Raw genomic sequence first — 15,917 nt, forward strand, 5'->3', positions numbered from 1 at the left:
CTAGAAATCAGCAAGAACGTGCACTCACGGCGCAAACAAAGCAGGTGTCGTGCCAGGTGTAGCCCAGAGCCTCCAGGAACTTGTCTCCTGCCTCGATGGGGAACTCACAGCCGTGGCAGCCCGTGCCGAACAAACTGTAGAAGTCTACCCAGCCGTTGAATCAGATTAGACTTGAGTAAGATAAGACAGGAGTTCCTCATTTTGCTCACCTTGTTCGCAGTACGGTTCTCCGTCCTCCAGGTGGAAGGTGTTGTTTCCTATGGGCCGCTGACAGGCGGCGCACAGGAAGCAGTGGCCGTGCCACGCCTGCTTGAGGGCGTTTATCACCTCCTGAACGCACACAAACACAAAGACTTCAGCTCCTTAAAGCTTATTTCCACATTGTTTCCATCATGGAAGGAGCAATAATCACTTCCAGGGTCAAACCATGGCCATGATAAACTGCATGTTGGCTGAACAGGGCAGTATTTTCAGAAACACGGTAACATTCCTGTCTTGTGTCGGAGGCAGATATTTACATATATACGAATTTAAGTGTTACTTCTTTTATTTCATAATCATATTACAAAACAGCTAGTGTTTTTCTTCCAATTGTGGTCTTTTGGTTGTCTGCAAAAACTGTGTGCTTAACCTTGAGTGAGGAATGTAAGAAAGAGAGATAATGGGCATGTGTTTTGGCTGGAGGGACATGACTGCCAGGGTGGGAGGAAGAGAGACTTAAGAGGGGAGAGGGTTTTTCAGGGGGGGGCAGACCATCTTGGCGGCGCGATTGAATGTTCTATGCTGGACTGGTCTCAATGTATATGCAAAGCTTTGCAAATATATTACAAAATACCTATTCTGTCTCTGGTGGTTTTTCTACTCAGCTTTAAGTGTCGTAAAGAGCTTGGGAGCGACTTGTGACTTGAATTCCCTGGGAGGAACAACTGGTCCAAAACGCAACACTTGCAAGTGTAAAAAGAAGTTAAAAGGGAACATTATCACCAGACCTATGTAAGCGTCAATATATACCTTGATGTTGCAGAAAAAAGACCTTTTTTTTTTTAACCGATTTCCGAACTCTAAATGGGTGAATTTTGGCGAATTAAACGCCTTTCTATTATTCGCTCTCGGAGCGATGACGTCACAACATCGGGAAGCAATCCGCTATTTTCTCAAACACATTACAAACACCGAGTCAAATCAGCTCTGTTATTTTCCGTTTTTTCAACTGTTTTCCGTACCTTGGAGACATCATGCCTCGTCGGTGTGTTGTCGGAGGGTGTAACAACACGAACAGGGACAGATTCAACTTGCACCAGTGGCCCAAAGATGCGAAAGTGGCAAGAAATTGGACGTTTGTTCCGCACACTTTACCGACGAAAGCTATGCTACGACAGAGATGGCAAGAATGTGTGGATATCCTGCGACACTCAAAGCAGATGCAATTCCAACGATAAAGTCAAAGAAATCTGCCGCCAGACCCCCATTGAATCTGCCGGAGTGTGTGAGCAATTCAGGGACAAAGGACCTCGGTAGCACGGCAAGCAATGGCGGCAGTTTGTTCCCGCAGACGAGCGAGCTAAACCCCCTGGATGTCTCGGCTCACACCGTCAAAAGAAGAATATCGACCCTAGCTTCCCTGGCCTGCTGACATGAGGGTATGTCTACAGAATATATTAATTGATGAAAATTGGGCTGTCTGCACTCTCAAAGTGCATGTTGTTGCCAAATGTATTTCATATGCTGTAATCCTAGTTCATAGTTGTTAGTTTCCTTTAATGCCAAACAAACACATACCAATCGTTGGTTAGAAGGCGATCGCCGAATTCGTCCTCGCTTTCTCCCGTGTCGCTGGCTGTCGTGTCGTTTTCGTCGGTTTCGCTTGCATACGGTTCAAACCGATATGGCTCAATAGCTTCAGTTTCTTCTTCAATTTCGTTTTCGCTACCTGCCTCCACACTACAACCATCCGTTTCAATACATTCGTAATCTGTTGAAACGCTTAAGCCGCTGAAATCCGAGTCTGAATCCGAGCTAATGTCGCTATAGCTTGCTGTTCTAACCGCCATGTTTGTTCGTGTTGGCTTCACTATGTGACGTCACAGGAAAATGGACGGGTGTTTATAACGATGGTTAAAATCAGGCACTGTAAAGGTTTTTTTAGGGATATTGCGTGATGGGTAAAATTTTGAAAAAAACTTTGAAAAATAAAATAAGCCACTGGGAACTGATTTTTAATGGTTTTAACCCTTCTGAAATTGTGATAATGTTCCCCTTTAACCAACCCTTCAAAGACTGACACCTGATTTTAGAAATGTTAGCATAATTAACTTAATTAAGAGTACCGTATTTTTCGGACTATAAGTCGCAGTTTTTTTCATAGTTTGGGGCTCCAGTGCGACTTATATATGTTTTTTTCCTTTTTTATTATGCATTTTCGGCAGGTGCGACTTATACTCCGGTGCGACTTATACTCCGAAAAATGCGGTACATAGGTTGGTTAGTTTATTGCACAAAATATAAGACAGTATTTCCGACTAAAATAAGTCTAAAATATACTATATTGCCAAAAGTTGTCTCTCTGTTATTAAAGGGGAACATTATCACCAGACCTATGTAAGCGTCAATATATACCTTGATGTTGCAGAAAAAAGACCATATATTTTTTTAACCGATTTCCGAACTCTAAATGGGTGAATTTTGGCGAATTAAACGCCTTTATAATATTCGCTCTCAGAGCGATGACGTCACATCGAGAAGCAATCCGCCATTTTCTCAAACACCGAGTCAAATCAGCTCTGTTATTTTCCGTTTTTTCGACTGTTTTCCGTACCTTAGAGACATCATGCCTCGTCGGTGTGTTGTCGGAGGGTGTAACAACACGAACAGGGACGGATTCAAGTTGCACCAGTGGCCCAAAGATGCGAAAGTGGCAAGAAATTGGACGTTTGTTCCGCACACTTTACCGACGAAAGCTATGCTACGACAGAGATGGCAAGAATGTGTGGATATCCTGCGACACTCAAAGCAGATGCATTTCCAACGATAAAGTCAAAGGAATCTGCGAGCGGATGAGGGTATGTCTACAGAATATATTAATTGATGAAAACTGGGCTGTCTGCACTCTCAAAGTGCATGTTGTTGCCAAATGTATTTCAAATGCTGTGCTGTCTGTCTGGCGACATCACACCCCTGACACACACCTGACACTCTACTTCATGCTCAGTTCATGCTGCTTTCTTCATAGTCCATGCCAAGTAAGTTTTTGTTTATTAATGCCACAGTTAGTGTTTTTGTTTCATTGTTCATAGTTTCTGCCGTTGTGCAAGTTTTGTGTTTATAGTCAAGTTTTGTATTTCCGCCCTTGTGCGCGCCTTTTGTTTGCTTCTTTTTTTGTAGTTATAGTGTTAAAATAAATCATGTACTCCCCTTCACGCCACGTATGGTCCAAATAATTTGCACCACGGGAGAACAAATCACGCCATAGTCCAAGTCATGACACTAGTCCTATCACACAAAAAAGCCAAAGACAAAGCAAATCACACCACACCATTGTCACCACCTGTTGTGCTGACAATACGGCTTTCAATTCCAAATTGTACAATTTATGGTGCATTTGGCTTTCCATCTTTTCATAGTACACCCATTCAACCACAGGGTTTATTGACTCTTGATGTCACACTTGTGCTATTATGCCCAACTTAACCATGACTTTTTTTTTTTTCTTGGTGACTTTACTCAAGGTGCACATGACTCGACTTAAAGATAGTCGTCGTGCTTTTCCACCGGGAAAGAACACGAGCGGACAGGGAATCAATGGAAAGCCGGCGGGTCGCCCCAAATTAGGGGATTATCAGCGAGAGGGTGAGAAAACGGGTTAATAAGACGCCCTGAGCTGCTTGAAGATGTGTGAGAAATGGAGGCTTGAAAGGGACCGGGGGCCCGAGGAGGTTAGAACACGGGACGGATGAACGTCAGTCGAGTGTTAGCGCAGCACAAATACATCCAGCTCCTGACATGTTGAATTAACACTTTGCACCTGCAGCCAAAGACTAATTACTCTAACACAGCTGCAACATATACAGCATATGTCCATATTTCATCTTGAAGTGTTTATGTTCTTTAACACTTTTCTACTTAAGGAACTTACATATGTACTTAACTGTATTTTTAAGAAAATAGACATTACTACAAACCCCGTTTCCATACGAGTTGGTAAATTGTGTTAGATGTAAATATAAACGGAAAACAATGATTTGCAAATCCTTTTCAACCCATATTCAATTGAATGCACTACGAAGACAAGATATTTGATGTTCAAACTCATAAACTTCATTTTTTTTCCCGCAAATAATAATTAACTTAGAATTTCATGGCTGCAACACGTGCCAAAGTAGTTGGGGAAGGGCATGTTCACCACTGTGTTACATGGCCTTTCCTTTTAACAACACTCAGTAAACGTTTGGGAACTGAGGAGACACATTTTTTAAGCTTCTCAGGTGGAATTCTTTCCCATTCTTGCTTGATGTACAGCTTAAGTTGTTCAACAGTCCGGGGGTCTCCGTTGTGGTATTTTAGGCTTCATAATGCGCCACACATTTCCAATGGGAGACAGGTCTGGACTACAGGCAGGCCAGTCTAGTACCCACACTCTTTTACTATGAAGCCACGTTGATGTAACACGTGGCTTGGCATTGTCTTGCTGAAATAAGCAGGGGCGTCCATAGTAACGTTGCTTGGATGGCAACATATGTTGCTCCAAAACCTGTATGTACCTTTCAGCATTAATGGCGCCTTCACAGATGTGTAAATTACCCATGTCTTGGGCACTAATACACCCCCATACCATCACACATGCTGGCTTTTCAACTTTGCGCCTATAACAATCCGGATGGTTCTTTTCCTCTTTGGTCCGGAGGACACGACGTCCACAGTTTCCAAAAACAATTTGAAATGTGGACTCGTCAGACCACAGAACACTTTTCCACTTTGTATCAGTCCATCTTAGATGAGCTCAGGCCCAGCGAAGCCGACGGCGTTTCTGGGTGTTGTTGATAAACGGTTTTCGCCTTGCATAGGAGAGTTTTAACTTGCACTTACAGATGTAGCGACCAACTGTAGTTACTGACAGTGGGTTTCTGAAGTGTTCCTGAGCCCATGTGGTGATATCCTTTACACACTGATGTCGCTTGTTGATGCAGTACAGCCTGAGGGATCGAAGGTCACAGGCATAGCTGCTTACGTGCAGTAATTTCTCCAGATTCTCTGAACCCTTTGATGATATTACGGACCGTAGATGGTGAAATCCCTAAATTCCTTGCAGCAGCTGGTTGAGAAAGGTTTTTCTTAAACTGTTCAACAATTTGCTCACACATTTGTTGACAAAGTGGTGACCCTCGCCCCATCCTTGTTTGTGAATGACTGAGCATTTCATGGAATCTACTTTTATACCCAATCATGGCACCCACCTGTTCCCAATTTGCCTGTTCACCTGTGGGATGTTCCAAATAAGTGTTTGATGAGCATTCCTCAACTTTATCAGTATTTATTGCCACCTTTCCCAACTTCTTTGTCACGTGTTGCTGGCATCAAATTCTAAAGTTAATGATTATTTGCAAAAAAAAAAAATGTTTATCAGTTTGAACATCAAATATGTTGTCTTTGTAGCATATTCAACTGAATTTGGGTTGAAAATGATTTGCAAATCATTGTATTCCGTTTATATTTACATTAAACACAATTTACCAACTCATATGGAAACGGGGTTTATATATTAAATAGAACATTTATTGTTCAAATAAACAACGTCAATAAAAATATGCACCCATAAACACAGGGATTCAATTATATTTATTACAAAAAACAAATAAATATGCATATTTGTTTTTCGATATTAATGAATACATGTATTATATTTCTTAAGAGAATGAATATGATAAAATTAATTAAAATTGTAATTATTTTATTTATTTGAACTGCCTTTTCAACTACAAGAATTAATTTGAACTTGAAGTTACAAAAAATATTTAAATTATTTTAAATGTAAAATAAAAAATATACATTTTACAATAGTGTTTTTTAACCCTAGGGTTGGAGCTCATTGTTGGGCCTCGAGCTCCCCCTAAAGGGCCGCCAAAAAAACATCCATTTCTAGGTCGGTGGCCCGTTTAGGCCGCAGCAGCACCCAATTGTAATACGCTTTTCCACCACTTGTGGCAGTAATGACAATAGCAAACAAACAGAAGAAGTCTGGAGCTAAAGTCATAGAGACATTTCTTAAACGCAAAAATTAGGACTAAAGCTGTGAAGCTGTATTTTCTTTTGCATTTTGGTTTTATTGACAGTTTATGTAAGATTTTTTTTTCATATATTAATATTACTTATTTAGTTATTTATTTTAGCACTTCGTAATTGTATGTTAATGTATTTGTCCTAAATTTTTATGACTCCCTTCTTTTGCAGTATACGGTATTTGATTTGTATTAAAAAAATTGAATCAGCCTGACCTGAGCCTTGATAATAATCTTTGTAATTAATGCATGCTTTCATATCATTTGACAAAGTTTATCCAGTTAAAGTAAAATGTATGACTTTTTAAAACGCCACTGTGTACACGGACGTAGGGAGAAGTACCTTAAGTACCTTAAAGGCACTGACTTTGCGTGCCGGCCTAGTCACATAATATCTACGGCTTTTCACACACACACAAGTGAATGCAATTCATACTTGGTCAAAAGCCATTCAGGTCACACTGAGGGTGGCCGTATAAACAACTTTAACACTGTTACAAATATGCGCCACACTGTGAAACCACACCAAACAAGAATGACAAACACATTTCGGGAGAACATCCGCACCGTAACACAACATAAACACAACAGAACAAATACCCAGAACCCCTTGCAGCACTAACTTTTCCGGGACGCTACAATATACACCCCCTGCTACCTCCTACCCCCACAAACACACCTCAACCCCCCCCTACCCCCGACCTCAACCTCCTCATGCTCTCTCAGGGAGAGCATGTCCCAAATTCCAAGCTGCTGTTTTGAGGCATGTTAAAAAAAATAATGCACTTTGTGACTTCAATAATAAATATGGCAGTGCCATGTTGGCATTTTTTTCCATAACTTGAGTTGATTTATTTTGGAAAACCTTGTTACATTGTTTAATGCATCCAGCGGGGCATCACAACAAAATTAGGCATAATAATGTGTTAATAATTCCACGACTGTATATATTGGTATCGGTTGATATCGCTAATTAAGAGTTGGACAATACCGGAATATCGGATATCGGCAAAAAAGCCATTATCGGACATCTCTAGTGCTTATATATTGTCTTTAATCAAAAAGAAGAAGTCAGGGTTAACAGCATTAATGAGCACATTTTGGAGTGCAAAGGTTTTGGGTTTGAAGCATGATACTGCATGATACTGATAAAGCACGTTCCTCTCCCCCACTTTGAGAAGAACTGGGTCAACCGAACGGTTCAGATTTGATCATAAAGCGTTCCATCCCTACTAAGTAAAACATTTCAAAGTGTCTTATTTTAGTATGAAAAGAACCTCAGATAATAATCCCAAATCATTCAACACTAGACTCCAGAGAAGGTGAGTGTCTCACCCCGAGTATCTTGGCCTGGCAGCGGCTGCAGGTGGGAGCAAAGAAGTCTTCGTAGCAGTGCTCGCAGTAAACACAACCTTGTTCTTCCACGAAGCCAATGTCTGCCAGGGACGTGTGGCAGTGGACGCAGTTAAACTCTTCTTTATGCCACGACTTACCCATTGCGACCAAAAATGGCCCTCTGAAGGAAGGAAAGAAGATCATAAATCAAAAATATATATACAGTACAGGCCGAAAGTTTGGACACACCTTTGGACAACACCAGTGAAATAAACAACAGGTATCACCAGGGTCAGCATATTTGGAGGAAGCCGCTACTTCATGTTTTATTCAACATATCTTTGTACCTACAGTACTGTTACGATGGGGTTGCAGCTTACCGCGAGGTTTGTTCTCCCAGGATGCAAACGGACGACTCTGGACAGGACTTGCAGGTAGGAACATGATTTAATCAGAAATTAACAGAAAACAGAAAACAAACCGACGGAACAAGGTGGCGATCGCACCTGAAGCTAAGGCTACTACTAGAGATCACTAGCAGGGGCTAGGAGACAAGCAAAACTTACGTAACAGTAGCGTGACGCAAACAAAGAAGCCAGACCGACTGACTGGCAAAGGCAGGCTTAAATAATGTCTCTTGATTACAAACAGGTGCACGTCCCGAACACAAGAGGCAGGTGAAACTAATACGTAGCCATGGTAACAAACTCAGAGGTGCATAAACAGGAACCAAAACTAACAGAAAACACAAGTGACTCGAAAAACTTAAACAGACTATGATCCGGGCAGCGGATCATAACAAGTACAGGCCAAAAGTTTGGACACACCTTCTCATTCAATTCGTGTTCTTTATTTTCATGACTATTCACATTGTAGATTGTCACTGAAGGTATCACAACTATGAATGAACACATGTGGAGTTATGTACTTAACAAACTTAAATGTTATTTTTAGTCTGTTCTATTTCTTTGTGGTGTACAGCCCTTTGTTCTTTAACTGTGGTTGTTTCTAAAGGGCTTTATAAATAAAGTTAATATGGTATGGTATGGTAAACAAAAAAAAGGTGAAATAACTGAAAACACGTTTTATATTCTCGTTTCTTCAAAATAGCCACCTGAAATGTTTTTTTTACTTCACAGGTGTGCTTGAAGCTCATGGAGAGAATGCCAAGAGTGTGCAAAAAAGTCATCAGAACAAAGGGTGGCTATTTTGAAGAAACTAGAATATAAAATATGTTTTTAGTTACCGTATTTTTCGGAGTATAAGTCGCACCGGAAAATAAGTCGCACCTGGCGAAAATGCATAATAAAGAAGGAAAAAAACATACATAAATCGCACTGTTGCCAATCAAACTGCTTTACTGTAAGGTCGGCCGCCGCCTCCTTCCTGGAGCTTCTTTTTCGGACTACCTCAGGTTGAAAAATGGTCCCAAGAAGAATGTTGTCGGTTTTTTGAACTATGAAAAAAACTGTGACTTATAGTCCGAAAAATACGGTATTTCACCTTGTTTTGTGAAGTACATAACTCCACATGTGTTCATTCATAGTCTTGATGCCTTCAGTGACAATCTACAATGTAAATAGTCATGAAAATAAAGAAAATGCATTGAATGAGAAGGTGTGTCCAAACTTTTTCTAAGCAAATTATTTGTGATATGTTGACCCTGGTGATATCTGTTATTTATTTAATTACACAGTCTAATCAGCAATTCTCAAACTGTGGTACGTACTCCACTAATGGTGCAATGGCTCCATCTGGTCGTACGTCAAAGAATCACTTGAATAAAGAACAGTGTTTTATTATCCTATAGTCCAGGGGTCGGCAACCCGCGGCTCTTTAGCGCCGCCCTAGTGGCTCTCTGGAGCTTTTTCAAAAATGTATGAACAATGGAAAAAGATGAGGGGGAAAAAATATATTTTTTGTTTTAATATGGTTCCTGTGGGAGGACAAACATGACACAAACCTCCCTAATTGTTATAAAGCACACTGTTTGTATTAAACATGCTTCACTGATTCGAGTATTTGGCGAGCGCCGTTTTTTCCTACTAATTTTGGCGGTCCTTGAACTCACCGTAGTTTGTTTACATGTATAACTTTCTCCGACTTTCTAGGACGTGTTTTATGCCACTTCTTTTTCTGTCTCATTTTGTCCACCAAACTTTTAAGGTTGTGCATGAAAGGTGAGTTTTGTTGATGTTATTGACTTGTGTGGAGTGCTAATCAGACATATTTGGTCACTGCATGACTGCAAGCTAATCGATGCTAACATGCTATTTAGGCTAGCTATATGTACATATTGCATCATTATGCCTCATTTGTAGCTATATTTGAGGTAATTTAGTTTCCTTTAAGTCCTCTTAATTCAATTTATATCTCATGACACACTATCTGTATGTAACATGGCTTTTATTTTTTTGCGGCTCCAGACAGATTTGTTTTTGTATTTTTGGTTCAATATGGCTCTTTCAACATTTTGGGTTGCCGACCCCTGCTATAGTCAAACACAGTGTTACTGTTCAAACAGTATGAAATGTTACAGTGGCCAAAAATATCAAATATACTTGCTAAATAAAACTTGTTTCTAATAATTACGTAGGCCTACTCAGCTACTGTATTTTAATGTTTGGTCATCATGGTGGTATTTGAAGAGCCAAGTACTTGGGGAAAAAAGTTTGAGAACCACTGAACTAGTCAGTTATTTAACAGGAAGTAATTGCTTAGACTGAGAGAGCTCTGCTTCTCCCTACTCTGTTTCAGCCACGCTGAATTGTGCAAACGTAATGTTAGGTACCTCCAAAACTAACAAACCTGTAATCATGCAAAAAAAGATTTCGCCCACCCCCCCTCCACCTCCCTCACCTGATGACCATGTTGCAGTGTGCACACATGGGCGTTCGAGTTCCGGCAGGGAAGTGTTCCGCCATTTGGACCAGCGTGTCCTCGTCTTTAGGGTGGGGCTGAGGCACGGGTCGGACCGGGGCGGGACACCTGGGCGCAGTGCCGTTAGACTTCATACCAAAGGACGGTGCGATCAGACCGGACTGGGGAGCAACACCTGTGGGAGGACGAGAAGGACATGCATGAAACTCCTAAGTTGTTATGACATTGGTCACTAAGAATGTTTTTACTAGAGATGTCCGATAATATCGGACTGCCGATATTATCGGCCGATAATATCGGCAGTCCGAGATAGGCTCCAGGACCCCCCACGAAAGGGACAAGGGGTAGAAAATGGATGGATGGATGGTTGTTGTCTTCATATCTTTATGCTACTTTATCCTTCTGAGAAACAGCATCCAGCAATGTTTAGTCTATGTTGTTTCCGATGTCTTTTTTTCGTTTGTTATGCAAAACACAAACGCCACAACGCTAAATATATCCGTCGGCGTACCCCAGGGGTCAATACCGGGACCAAAATTGTTCAATCTTTATATAAATGACATTTGTAAGTTGACAAAGGACACATTTCCTAAACGCCTGTTTTCATTTTTGAAGGCTGATACGCACAGCTGAAATGCATCTGTGGTTGATTGTAGAGATGTCCGATAATATCGGACTGCCGATATTATCGGCCGATAAATGCTTTAAAATGTAATAGCGGAAATTATCGGTATCGGTTTCAAAAAGTAAAATTTATGACTTTTTAAAACGCTGCTGTACGGAGTGATACAAGGACGTATGGAGAAGTACAAAGCGCCAATAAACCTTAAAGGCACTGCCTTTGCGTGCCGGCCCAATTACATAATATTTACAGCTTTTCACACACACAAGTGAATGCAAACATACTTGGTCAACAGCCATACAGGTCACACTGAGGGTGGCCGTATAAACAACTTTAACACTGTTACAAATATGCGCCACACTGTGAACCCACACCAAACAAGAATGACAAACACATTTCGGCAGAACATCCGCACCGTAGCACAACATAAACACAACAGAACAAATACCCAGAACCCCTTGCAGCACTAACTCTTCCGGGACGCTACAATATACACCCCCCGCTACCCCCTATCCCCCCACCTCAACATGTCCCAAATTCCAAGCTGCTGTTTTGATGCATGTTAAAAAAAAATAATGCACTTTGTGACTTCAATAATAAATATGGCAGTGCCATGTTGGCATTTTTTTCCATAACTTGAGTTGATTTATTTTGGAAAACCTTGTTACATTGTTTAATGCATCCAGCGGGGCATCACAACAAAATTAGGCATAATAATATGTTAATTCCACGACTGTATCGGTTGATATCGGAATCGGTAATTAAGAGTTGGACAATATCGTAATATCGGCAAAAAAGCCATTATCGGGCATCTCTAGTTTTTACCGTGGTTAACTTCTTTTTACACTTGACAGTTAAGAATGTCAAAACCTTGATTGTAACAGTTTGACCCTGGAATGGATTATTTCTACTTCCCATGGGGATTGGAGGTCGATCTCGGCCTCAACAGATAAGTGTGTGTGCATGTGTGTCTTCCAGGTGTGCAAGTTGTTGGACCTTTGACCCCGCCGTCCACACACCCAGCAGGGGTCGGCAACGCGGGCTTATGGGCGTTGTCACAAAAATTTATTTTCCACATCAGTCTTGGAAAAGAGACATTCCCGCCGCATACTGCAAAAAGACAGCTCCCTCGGTTCAAACACCTGGCTGAACATGGTCTTTGATCCTCCACGTGCAGGACAGACGCGGTAATAGTAAATACTATTACCTATTATCTTCCACCCAACTCTCTCGTTTGAATCACACATTAAGAGTGTTACTAAAACGGCCTTCTTTCATCTCCGTAATATCGCTAAAATTCGTTCCATTTTGTCCACCAGCGACGCTGAGATCATTATTCATGCGTTCATTACGTCTCGTCTCGATTACTGTAACGTATTATTTTCGGGTCTCCCTATGTCTAGCATTAAAAGATTACAGTTGGTACAAAATGCGGCTGCTAGACTTTTGACAAGAACGAGAAAGTTTGATCATATTACGCCTATACTGTATATACCTTTATATACATATATACATATACCTATACTGTATATACCTTTATATACATATACCTATACTGGCTCACCTGCACTGGCTTCCTGTGCACTTAAGATGTGACTTTAAGGTTTTACTACTTACGTATAAAATACTACACGGTCTAGCTCCAGTTTATCTTGTCGATTGTATTGTACCATATGTCCCGGCAAGAAATCTGCGTTCAAAGAACTCTGGCTTATTAGTGATTCCCAGAGCCCAAAAAAAGTCTGCGAGCTATAGAGCGTTTTCTATTCGGGCTCCAGTACTATGGAATGCCCTCCCGGTAACAGTTAGAGATGCTGCCTCAGTAGAAGCATTTAAGTCCCATCTTAAAACTAGCCTTTAAATAGACCCCCCTTTTAGACCAGTTGATCTGCCGTTTCTTTTCTTTTCTCCTCTGCCCCCCTCTCCCTTGTGGAGGGTGGGACACAGGTTCGGTGGCCACGGATGACGTGCTAGCTGTCCAGAGTCGGGACCCGGGGTGGACCGCCTGTACATCGGTTGGGGACATCTCTGCGCTGCTGACCCATCTCCGCTCGGGATGGTCTCCTGCTGGCCCCACTATGGACTGGACTCTCACTATTATGTTCGATCCACTATGGACTGGACTCTCACTATTATGTTCGATCCACTATGGACTGGACTCTCACTATTATGTTAGATCCACTATGGACTGGATTCTCACTATTATGTTCGATCCACTATGGACTGGATTCTCACTATTATGTTAGATCCACTATGGACTGGATTCTCACAATTATGTTGGATCCACTATGAACTGGACTCTCACTATTATGTTGGATCCACTATGGACTGGATTCTCACTATTATGTTAGATCCACTATGAACTGGACTCTCACTATTATGTTGGATCCACTATGGACTGGATTCTCACTATTATGTTAGATCCACTATGGACTGGACTCTCACACTATTATGTTAGACCCACTATGGACTGGACTCTCTCACTATTATGTTAGATCCACTATGGACTGGACTCTCACACTACTATGTTAGATGCACTATGGACTGGACTCTCACACTATTATGTTAGATCCACTATGGACTGGACTATCTCACTATTATGTTAGATCCACTATGAACTGGACTCTCACTATTATGTTAGATCCACATTGGACTGGACTCTTACACTATTATGTTAGATCCACTATGGACTGTACTATCTCACTATTATGTTAGATCCACTGTGGACTGGACTCTCACACTATTATGTTAGATCCACTATGGACTCTCATTGTCATCCCACTGGGTTGAGTTTTTCCTTGCCCTGATGTGGGATCTGAACCGAGGATGTCGTTGTGGCTTGTGCAGCAGCCCTTTGAGACACTTGTGATTTAGGGCTACATAAATAAACATTGATTGATTGATTGATTGACCTCATTTATAATAAGGGTTATTTTTAAATGGCCCTTTTCATTGTTGTCATTACTGTTTGATTGGCTAAGAGAAATTCCCTACAGCGAGGCAGGGCACAACGGAGCCCACTCCAAGATGGCGGCGAGGAGGCGTGGACGGCGAGCGAGCAGCGAGGCGGGTCGCGCCGGGTTCGACGCCGCAAACAAGATCAGGTGTGTGGATCGCGCACCTGGGCACAATTGAGTAATCCCCTCTCAGTGTGTAAAAGGACGGCAGCCGAGAACGACGGGGCAGAAGAAGTTGGAGAGCGATCAGCAACACATGCAGCGCGGAAGAGAGCGAGAGGCGGACGCAGACGACGCGGAAGGCTGAAAAGCGAACCGAGGAGCGAGCAGTGAAAGCGGCAAGAGACTTTTTCTTATTGAAAAATAAAGAAGTCTACACCTGCTCGCAGAATGTCTGTGCTTGGTGGTCCTTGGAACCCACACGACGGCTTGAGATCATCACAGTCATGATAATACATTTTTTGTTATACAATGCACCTTAAGTTACCAGATATGGCTGGAGGGCTGAAAATCAGCACAGGGTTTACCTCCGTGACTTTAAAAAAAAAAGTGAGCAACTTACTACGTTTTTTGGGTCACTATACGGCCTGCAGTATATTTTCATGAGGCAGGCAGGGTCCCCGTGGTGCCTGGCCGCTTTTACGAGGCAATTCTATCAGGGCGACAGACTGGTGTGTGACTTACAGTCACTAAACCAAACAAATATAAAATGTATCCCTTTCATTTCACTCTTAGTCTGAACCAAACGTGTTCTAATAGTGTCGCTCTGTGCCTTGCACCTTAAAACCTTACACCCAACTCCTCACTTTAATAAATATTATCTTTGTGACAGAATAGAGCTGCTGCGTCTAAGGGAGACAAGAAAGGGGGAGGGGGAAAGTCATTCTCGGAAAATAAGCCTTTTTTCCCTCTTCGCTAACTGGCTGCAATAACAAGCAGGAGGACGGCAGTAAATCCCTTTTACTCCCCGCCTGATTTATAATTGAACTTTTCTCAAATGAGAAATAATTGTGAGGACTATATTTATCAACACAAGTACAAAAAAGTAAAAAAAAAAAAAGCAATGAATATAATTATACACTGCAAAAAGCCAGTGTTCAAAAACAAGAAAAAAAAAATACAAAAATGAGGGGTATTTTATTTGAACTAAGCAAAATTATCTGCCAATAGAACAAAAAAATTTGGCTTGTCAAGACTTTCCAAAACAAGTAAAATTAGCTAACCTCAATGAACCCAAAAATACCTTAAAATAAGTATATTCTCACTAATAACAAGTGCACTTTTCTTGGTAGAAAAAAGAGACCTTTTGCTCAATATGTTGAAAAATATTCTTAAATGAAGTAAATGCTAGTGCCATTATCTTGACATAATGATATGCGCTCGGCATCATGATTTTTTTTTTTCATGCTTGAAGTAAGAAATTATTACTTATAAAAAAGTAGTTTTATACTTGTGAGTGTTGATGACACAGCTTTGCAAAAGTTGATATTCTAGTTTCAAGCATGTTTTACTCAATATAGGTCATACTTGCCAACCTTGAGACCTCCGATTTCGGGAGGTGGGGGTAGGGGGGTAGGAGTGGGCGTGGTCGGGGTGGGGCGGGGGCGTGGTTGGAGGCGTGGCTAAAAGGGGAGGAGTATAGTTACAGCTAGAATTCACCAAGTCAAGTATTTCATATATATATATATATATATATATATATATATATATATATATATATATCTATATATATATATCTATATATATATATATATATATATATATATATATATATATATATATATATATATATATATACAATAAATACTTGAATTTCAGTGTTCATTTATTTACACATATACACACACATAA

At 41.1% G+C, this 15,917-nt stretch overlaps 1 protein-coding gene across 6 annotated transcripts in view; it reads right to left on the reverse strand.

The window, feature by feature from the left end:
• pdlim5a (PDZ and LIM domain 5a) overlaps window positions 1–15,917 on the reverse strand; it is a 147,479-nt gene that overhangs the window by 894 nt on the left and 130,668 nt on the right. For all 6 annotated transcript variants that reach the window (XM_061933540.2, XM_061933553.2, XM_061933547.2 and 3 more), the window contains 4 exons: window positions 10,467–10,662; window positions 7,608–7,788; window positions 210–330; window positions 29–144 (listed from right to left, as the gene is read on the reverse strand). In XM_061933540.2, the coding sequence (XP_061789524.1) occupies window positions 29–144; window positions 210–330; window positions 7,608–7,788; window positions 10,467–10,662 (614 nt within the window). The remainder of the gene's footprint in view (window positions 1–28; window positions 145–209; window positions 331–7,607; window positions 7,789–10,466; window positions 10,663–15,917) is intronic.

This window comes from Nerophis lumbriciformis, linkage group LG03 (assembly GCF_033978685.3).
Source record: "Nerophis lumbriciformis linkage group LG03, RoL_Nlum_v2.1, whole genome shotgun sequence".
NCBI lineage: Eukaryota > Metazoa > Chordata > Actinopteri > Syngnathiformes > Syngnathidae > Nerophis > Nerophis lumbriciformis.